We start from the raw sequence: 9,263 nt of genomic DNA, 5'->3' as shown, positions 1-9,263 counted from the left end.
AGAGAATGTGGTTGTCTTGGAAGTCAGTGATGGCTAGGGGTGCTTCAGAGGAGTTGAGAAGGGCCTTTGGCTGCTGGTGCTCACTCACCTCCAGCTGCAGGGTGGGCTTCTTGTCCTTCACCACGCAAGACAGGTACAGGTTCTTTTCCTTGATACCCAAGGCCACGGGTATCTTGTCGATATTCTCGTCTCCTGGCACGAAGGTCATGCAGAACACCACTGGAGGAAGAAGAGGGGCCTTGTGCTCAGGGATGCACAGCAGGGCAGGGTTGGCCCAATCACTGGACCCCAAGCCCAAGACTCGTCTAATTTAGGCTCTTCTGTAAGAACCTCCCTATGGATTCTCACTGGTTATAGCAGGGTCAGTTGGTTGATTCCAGTTTTTCCCAGAGAAGGTCTGGGGACTTCCCAGAGCCTATTACAGTGGCAGGGAAGAGTTAGGGGGTCTAATTTTTAAAAATTGAAGGAAGGAAGGAAGCCATCTTGTCATGTGATGATGGGCCCATCTCACGAGCAGAATGATTTGATCAATGTGAAAGGCAAGCAAAGAGGTTAAGCTGGCCTCCTGAAAGAAACCAGGCACACATCTATTCCAAGATGTAGAGCAACAAGTGGGAAGAACTTGGGCGAGGTGAGGCTTAGCTGGGACAAGTGGCTGCAAAGACAGACACTCATGTTAATCTTCCTTAGTCACAATGGTTTCACTTGGAGGCCCTAAGGTCATGCTCACAACCCAGTTCTAAAGAAACAGGATTGTTCTGGCCTGGCTGAGAGCAAGATGCTCCCCCCAGGGGTGCCTCTCTCCAAGGTCAGCAACCCTGGAAGGGAACACACTGCTCCTTTCAGCAGCTCCCGTGGCCACACCCCTGCACATAGGGCTCAGCCATGGTGGCAGGGTGCCAGGCAGATCCCACAGCTAATGGGCTCCCTAGACTTGGAAGATTTTCCAGTTATAGCAGAGAGATAAACATTTCTGCTTGTCAGTGAAGTTTCCCTATAAGGGCCTATCTGGTGTTGGGTAGGAAGGCTGTTAGGAGCACAGGGGCAGGGCTGGAAATGGGAGTAGACACATTATCTCTTCACCATTCTACTTTCAACCTCAACCACAGGAAACAAGAACCCACAGGCAGTTAGGTCATGTCCATCCAATGTCCCCTTTCTAATGCAAGCACTGATATCGTACTGTTGTTAGATGACTTGGCCGGACCATGATCCTAATGTGCTTGAGCAGTCTAATTTCTTACAGTTACATCTCTTGCCAGAAAATGAATATGCTAAGGGAATCTATCTGGTGTCATTGCTGGGACCCCCCTCCCCCCCCAAAAAAAACACCTTATATGTTTTTATAACATGTTGTTTTCACTGATGTTGATAATTTGCCTTAATATTCTACTTTGTTGAAAATGTGGGTGACTAGCAAGCTGCCAGGGTGCCAAAAGAGGAATCAAGATTTCCCACTTACCTTGTTGGTTCACATCCTGTCCATTCAGGTGAAGAGCCTGCAGCTCATGTGGTCCAGACAGCACCAGGGATTTTTGGTTGATGTCCCGGAGCCTGCAGTGCAGCGATTGGAGGGATGCATCACACTCGTAACTGCCATCCCACATGCAGTCAATGGATTCTGAAATGTGGAGCACATGCATTGTTTAGGTACAAAGAGAGCAGGGCAGGCCTGATGAGAGGCAGTGGGCTTGTTGGAGGACACACACAGCTCAAGAAATTGTAACACAGTGGGGAGGAAGTTAGGACGGGAAAGAACATCGGATGTGGCACCTTAAGACATGGGTTCAAGCTTCAGCACTGTTGCTTGCTATGGATGAGCAATAGAGCGACTTAAGTAAAATGGTGATCCAATAATACTGGGCCAATAAGGGCGTGAAATGCGCAGGAGATAATGTAAGAGGAAGCATTCCGAGAATGACGGACTGATTTGCAAATGTGAGTAGTTATCAAGGTCTTATTTTGAGAATAGTTTCAACTAAGAGATGATCAATTTGGTGTCTAGGCTTCTCTGTCTTCCTCCCACCGATGGGCCTAATATTGTAAAGGGCAGTGATGAAGGAATGTTCGAAGAGTTTATCTGAACCAAGAATTTGAGGACATGCCCGGAAGCAAGATCTCAACAGACTGAGAAAGTGTTCCAGGAGAATGACAGTTTGGCAGGTCCGTCTGTACACATTAGAATCAAAGGGCCTTTGAAGTTTCCCCTTTTATGGTAATTTAATTTTTTCCTAAGGTATTGGTAAGACTGGGAAATGTCCTCTCAGTGCATCTGTTTCTCTTCTTTTTCTAAATCCCATTTCAGTTTTCTACAATCCTTCTTAAGGTGCCCTGGCTTTCTACCATAGAAGCACATTCCTTCCCCTGTTAAGGAGGCCTTTGGTGAGGTCTGGCCTGATTGCTGAGTTGCTGGAGCTATATATCCACAATTTTATAGCTTTATCTCCCCCCACCCCCCTTTTTAGATAGTTTTAGATAATTGATCATCCAAATTACTATTTTCATATGTTCTAATAGTTAAATCAAGTTCCTTTGTTAATCCATTAGAGTCTTGGAGAGGATCAGGGAAATCTCTAGTTAGATTCCTTAATTCTGTTCTAGTCCAAGGAATGTATACCATTGCTAGTTTCCCCTGCCTGCACTGGCTTTCCCTAAAGGGAGCTGCCAATATTTCTCGTTTCCCCAGTTTATTCTAGTCTTGCTTTCTATTCTCAGTTTCCTCTAGGCCACTAGGGAGTGGTGGTGGAGGAGATGTAGGGGCAAGAGAAGAGAGAGGAAGAAAGGAGGGCAAGTCCATGCAAGAAAGCAGAAGATAGAGTGGAGCAGCTTGAGACAAATGCCATATGATTTCACTTATATGTGGAATCTAAAAAACAAAATAAATGAACAAACAGAAACATAGATACAGAGAACAAACTGATGGTTGCCAGATGGGAGGGAGGTTGGGGTGATGGGTGAAAAAAGTGAAGGGATTAAGACATACAAATTGCCAGATATAAAAACAGTCACAGGATGTAAAGTACAGCATAGGGGATTAGTCAATAATATTATAACTATGTATGGTGTCAGATGGGTACTAGACTTATGGGGGGTCACCACATAAGGTATTTAAATGTCTAATCACTATGCTGTACACCTGAAACTAACATAACTTTTTATGCCAGTTATAATTGAAAAATAAATTTTAGCCCTAGCTGGTTTGGTTCAGTGGATAGAACGTTGGCCTGTGGACCGAAGGGTCCCACGTTCACTTCTGATCAAGAGCAAATGTCCAGGTTATGAACTCGATCCCTAGTTGGGGTGTGGGAGGGTGCCGGAGGCAGCTGATCAATGATTCTTTCTCATCATTGATGTTTCTATCTCTCTCTCCCTCTCCCTTCCTCTCTGAAATCAATAAAAATATATTTAAACAAAAGAAAAAAAAATAACCAAAGTAGTCTTTGATTTTCCTCCAGTCCCTGGGTTACCACACCTTTATCTTATAGTGTTACCTCAAGGGTTTTCTAATAACAGCTCAAATAAAGTCGGACCTACAACCTCAAGCAAAAGGAGGCTCAAGATTCTAAGAGGAAACTCACCCAAGATCACCTGATGCGAAGCAGGAACCAGTGGGGCTCAGTGGGCCCCTGCTGGTACCTAGCTCCGGGTCCGGGGTCACAGGGTGGTCCTGGGTGGGCTTATTTAGAATCCTGTTGGCTATGCCAAACACATGTTGACAAGAGAACATCCAGTTCTGTAGAAAGCTTTATAAGAGTTTATCTGAGCCCAGATGTTGAGGACATGCCTGAAGCACAATGTCAACAAATTGAAAAAATGCTCTGGAGAATAGCAGTTTTCGGTTGTCGTTAATCCCCAGCAGAAGATATTTTTCTCATTGATTTTAAGAAAGCGTGGAAGGGAGGGGGGAGAGGAAGAGAGGAGAGAGATCAATGTGAGAGAGACACATGGATCGGTTGCCTCCTGCACATCCCCCCCCAATTGAAGTCGGGGATCAAACCTGCAACCCAGGTACATGCCCTTGACTGGGAATTGAACCCACAACCCTCTGGTCTGCATGCTGATACTCTAACTACTGACTACAATGGCCAGGGCAGGAGTAGTTTTGCAGCTTATTTTATGCAGTAGAATCAAAGGAGATAATGCAGGTAAGATTGCATTGGTGGTAGATGTAGGGGGCAGGAGAAAGCAGAACAGGGATATCTTTGGGATTAGATAAAAACAAAATGGAGAGACACACACTTCCTTTACCTTGGTGGCTACGGGACAGTTAACAATTACCATTTGCAGCACATAGAGACATAGAGATGGTAGATGGGAACAAGAGGACAATAAGGGGGTCTGTGGTCTCCTGCCTTGGTGTCTATAGTTGTGCCCCTCGGGCATAAGGAAAGAAAATCACTCTGACATTTCAAAAGTGTGCTCTCCTGAGAAGCACAAGAACAATGGACAGGGTTCCTTAAGGCAAAGACTGACATTTGCTAAGGAAGCTACAAGCTTGGGACTTTATGGCCCACATGACCGCCCAGTTAGCAATTTGTAACCAGACCATCCTGGGCGGTTCCTCTGGGTCACCAAGCTTTCCAGGCCTGCATGTGGCCTCCTGAGCTTCTCGGGTCTGCTATGTCGCCCTTTTCATTCACCAGGGTTTCAGCTCCGGGGGAGTTTAATTGATCGTTGAGTTATGGACACAGAGAAGGAAGTGAGCAGAGATCTGTCTGCCCTGAGCGCTCAGAAGTACCTTCTTTAAAGATGAAGAAGAAGAGGCTCCGCAGGTCGTCATCCTGGAAGTCCTTTGGGCAGAACATGGGCACTTTCCTCAGCTTCTCCACGGCAATGACGACCGACACGGCCCGCCTGAAGCTGGAGTTGCAGAGCTGGTGGGAAACTTTCAGCTGGATTCCCCCATCTCCCAGAGGGCTGAGGTCCAGGTCTTGGAAGGAGCACTGTGGGAAGACCAGGGAAGGGAGCATGTTGAGGTGGCCAGGCCAGAGAACCGTGTTGTCATCAGAGGGGTGGGAGGACCCTGAGATATAACCGAGCTTCTATGGAAAGACTCGCGTCTCTCTAAAGTCCAGGAGGTTAGGTGGCCTACCCAAGGGCACATGGCAGGTTAGAGGCCAGAATGTGGGCTTTTTGATGCCAATTGTGGCATTCTTTTTGAATAAATCCCGTTCGTACCTTGTGTATCTTTTGTACAGCTGCTCCACTAACCATAAGTTTCTACCTTTTTACACGTTATACCTTTTTGAATCCCTAATACTCTAACACTATGCATTTAAATTTTTATGTCAGTGGTGATTATAATATTTTCTATACATCTGTGCTCATTCAGCAAATTTTTAATTAATATTTTCCAGAATGCTGTTTCATAAGCATTCTGCAAATACGTTAAAAGTGGTTGCTATTTGTAAAGTGTGTTACCACTTTGCTGTTATTGGAGAAACTGTGTAACTGTAATAAGGTTTACCGAGGTTGTCCTAATGTTTAAAAGCTTGAGAGACAGTGGAGAGACCTTTAATGGCACAGAGGAATGCTGACTATTCGACCTGTGACTGACAGGTGGCTGGGAGAGGCAAAGGGCCTGAGGGAGAGGCCACGCCCCACTCTGGGCGGGACTAAACCAGTTATGCTGGTTTCCAAACATTTCAGGCGAGACCCAAAACGGTGAAATGACTTGTCTAAGATCAAACAGCAAGTGAGTGATTTTCTTTCAACTCCCTATTCATCATTTTGGTTACATCATCTACATCTTGTCCTTAACTCTACGCCAGGGAGTAAAAAACTCTTCCACCTCAAAGGGGGGCAGACATGTTAACTCTCAAGGTTATCTCCTCTGGGTCTCAGAACTTGGCTCCAGGGAGTATGCAGGCTGAGGCCCTCTCCTAAAAGGAGAATCAAATTTGTGTTGAAGCCCCTTGCAGCCTTGGCTGTCTTTCTGACATCACACAGCAAACCTATCACCACTGACGTGCCCCTGGCCCTCTGTAAGCATGGCGCCATCACCAAGCCTTAGTGAGCGATGGTGTGGTGTGGGAGCCGCACAGTGGCCAGGTCAGCATGGCCTGCACCGGTCTCACTGGAAGACGTGACAGTCATTCTATCACAAAATACCACAGGGTCAAGGTGTCCCAGACCCTTTCCCTTGAGCCTTTCCCAGCTCAAAGCCCCTCCATGGGTTGGATCTAAGCTCCTGGTCTTACCTTAGTCTGTTGTGGGCCATCAGCCTCAAAGAACAGGTCATTCTCATTGTCACTGTAATAAAATCAGAGACACTGCTCAATTATGTCTCCCAGACAAGCTTATTCTTCCTTCCTGCAAACAGTCATTCCTGTTCATAGGGAACTATAAGCAGCATGTCCCGTATGGCTGCTGGAAGCTGGCAAGTCCCGTGAGGATATGCATGGGACTCCCAGGTGGCAGGACAGGTGTGGGTGCTCCCTGAGGGGTCCTGGGGCCTAATGTCCAGGCCCTAAAATCTGAGCCTTCCCTCCCACTGAAGCTGAACTTCACCCTGTGCCGCCCGCCTGGCATCTTCTCTGCCCTCCTGCCGTCTGCAGGAAGCCCGGCAACAGCACCGGGGTGCCCGTGGGCCCCAAGGCCGGGCTTGTTGGGGGAAATCAGCATTTAAACCAGGCTAACTGAAACCCTGCTTGCCACTGAAGGGCGTAGAGTGGGAACAAAGCTGGTCTCCACACACAGACAACACTGCACTCTTGAACGAGGAGCCCTGCTCCCCCACCGGTCTCAGTCTCCCCACTGACCTGTAGTAAGCCATCACTTCATTGGTGAGTTCAGGCACTGCTGCCATGGCTGCTTCAGAAACCTGTGTGAAGAGGGGAAAAATGAGAGGCACGTGCCATGCCCGCCTGCAGGTGAGTTTCCCTCAGCACCTAGTACATGAACAGCAGGCAAGGAAACAATCTTCGAATGAACGAACAGATGTATGAAAGAACCTCCCTTTGGGCCCAGAGGGAAACCTTTGCTAAACCAAACTCGAATCAGGAGCGCATCTGTTGGGAGCAGGGGCTTTGACCCTGACCTCTCAGGGGTCAGCTGCTATAAGCAGTGTTCGTTCCAGAATACTTCACAAATCATAGCATAACCGTACACCTGGCATTTGTGCAAATAAACCCAGCCCTCAGGCATTGAGGGAGAGAAGGAGGCAGACAGAAGCGGAGAGACAGAGAGACCCCTTAGGACCTGATCATAAAAGAGTTGGTTGAAGTCATACCTGAGCAATGAAGATTGGCGGAGAGAACAGAGTTCTGGACTAGCCCGTCTCGCCTCGGAGAGGAACGCCGCCTGCCAATTTCTCCCTCAGTTTTATGGCCTTCAAAAGCAGAAGTGAAGAGAAATTTCCGAGCTGAGAAATTTCCCCTTTGGTTAACTGGTGTCACAACCAAGTTTAAAAAAGAGGATGATGGTAACTTCTGGGAGAAGGCAAACTGAACGAATTCTCCAGTCCATGGAAGGGCAAGTGGCCATGACCTGAGACACATAAGCACACGTGTCCTCATGCAAATAAACATTGTCTTCTACAACCATTATGCAGACCATGTCACTCTTATTGAGGGATTTTCCTAGGTTAGAGAAAGTTTTAATTGGAATTTTGTAGGTATTGCAATGAATCTGTAGATTGCTTTAGGTAGAATGAATATGTTAACGACATTAATTCTTCCAATCCATGAACATAGGATATCTTTCCATTTCTTTGTGTCTTTTTCAATTCATCTCATCAATGTCTCATAGTTTTCAGGGTACAGATCTTTCTCTTTCTTGGTTAAATTTACCCCTATTTTATTATTTTTGGTGCTATTGTCAGTGGGGTTGTTTTCTTTACTTCTCTTTCAGATATTTTGTTGTTAGGATACAGAAATGCACCAGACCCCAATGCAGTGCCTGCCTCGGGACAGCCCTCACATTTTAGAATATGAATGAGTAGCTGGCTCACAACTGGTTCATGGAGTCTAGGAACAGGGCCTTCCTGGCCTGCTTTGGCCCATCTGTATCATCGCACGCATCACAGCACTGAATTGAAACCTTGCTCACTCATGTGGTCCCGCAGGAGGCTGGGAACCTTTTGAAGCTGTGTCTACCACACTTCCTGGTATGCGAACTCAGACAGTGAATGTGTGCTGCCTGAGTGGGTGAGCGGGAAATTTGACAGTGTTTTCTCTCAAATAAGCGTGTGCCTACGATGTGCCAGCTGCTGTGCTTGCTCTGCACTGTCCAAGGGAGAGGGCCTCTGACTCACAGGCAGGAGAGCCAGGGATTCTACTGCGGGGCAAGGGCAGCCCAGTGGGCGTACTTGCCAAGCAGCCTTTGGTTCCTTTTTTAAAAATAATTATTTTTGAGAGTATTACAGATGTGCCCCATTCCCCCCCAGCCCATAACAGACTTTTTATAGAACTTTCTACAATTTCTTAAAGTTTATTTTTATTGTTGACATTATTACAGATGTCCTCCATTTCACCCCTTTGCCCCCTTCCACCCAGCTCCTGCTCCACCCCAGGCCTTCTCCGCACTATTGTCTGTGTTATGCATAGAGGCATATAAATTCTTTGGTTAATCTCTTCCCATCTCCTCCCCTGTTCTCTCTGAGATTCATCAGTCTGTTCCAGGCTTCCAGGCCTCTGGTTCTATTTTGTTTGTCAGGTTATTTTGGTCATTAGATTCCACATGTAAGTGAGAACATGTGATATTTGTCTTTCTCTGACTGGCTTATTTCGCTTAGCATAATACTCGCCAGGTCTCTCCATGCTGTCTCAAAGGGTAAGATTTCCTTCTTTTTTAGAGCTGCTTAGTATTCCATTATGTAAATGTACCACAGCTTTTTTATCCACTCATCTACTGATGGGCACTTGGGCTGTTTCCAGGTCTTAGCTATTGTACCAAGCAGCCTTTGACTCTTAGCTTGGCTCGTAGTGCCTTTATATCAGAAAGGCAGACACACAAATTCCATCTTTGGTAAGTTACATATTTCACAGGAATCTAAAAGTTCCATATTCAATGCATCAATTTCTTGTGAGTTTCACAAGCAGTAGCCTGTTCCCAACTCTGAGCCCTCATGAAATTGGGTGTCTGGTTCTGCAGACACCCCAGAGGCCTCATCTAGGGAGCCTGGTGAACTCTTGTTTTGCCTCCATAGTATCCAATCTACAGAGTAACCACTGGTCCCCAAGTCTCACTGATGGAACCACCCCCTCCCTCAGAGTCTTTTTTTTTTTTTTAAAATTTATCTTTTTTGTTAAAAGTTTTACATT

General features: G+C 46.5%; 1 protein-coding gene across 1 annotated transcript in view; it reads right to left on the bottom strand.

The window, feature by feature from the left end:
* Positions 1–7,315, bottom strand: part of IL1B (interleukin 1, beta) — an 8,755-nt gene extending 1,440 nt beyond the window's left edge. The window contains exons 1-6 of the mRNA XM_005881813.2: positions 7,232–7,315; positions 6,762–6,823; positions 6,201–6,252; positions 4,739–4,943; positions 1,463–1,621; positions 89–219 (exon numbers count right to left, since the gene is read on the bottom strand). Coding sequence (XP_005881875.1) covers positions 89–219; positions 1,463–1,621; positions 4,739–4,943; positions 6,201–6,252; positions 6,762–6,808 — 594 coding nt within the window. The 5' untranslated portion in view covers positions 6,809–6,823; positions 7,232–7,315. The remainder of the gene's footprint in view (positions 1–88; positions 220–1,462; positions 1,622–4,738; positions 4,944–6,200; positions 6,253–6,761; positions 6,824–7,231) is intronic.
* Positions 7,316–9,263: the final 1,948 nt, after the last annotated feature.

The sequence above is a fragment of the Myotis brandtii genome, unplaced genomic scaffold (genome assembly GCF_000412655.1).
Source record: "Myotis brandtii unplaced genomic scaffold, ASM41265v1 scaffold690, whole genome shotgun sequence".
In the NCBI taxonomy this organism is placed as follows: domain Eukaryota; kingdom Metazoa; phylum Chordata; class Mammalia; order Chiroptera; family Vespertilionidae; genus Myotis; species Myotis brandtii.
The sequence above is the reverse complement of the archived record's forward strand: the minus strand, read 5'-3'. Positions and strand labels throughout refer to the sequence as shown.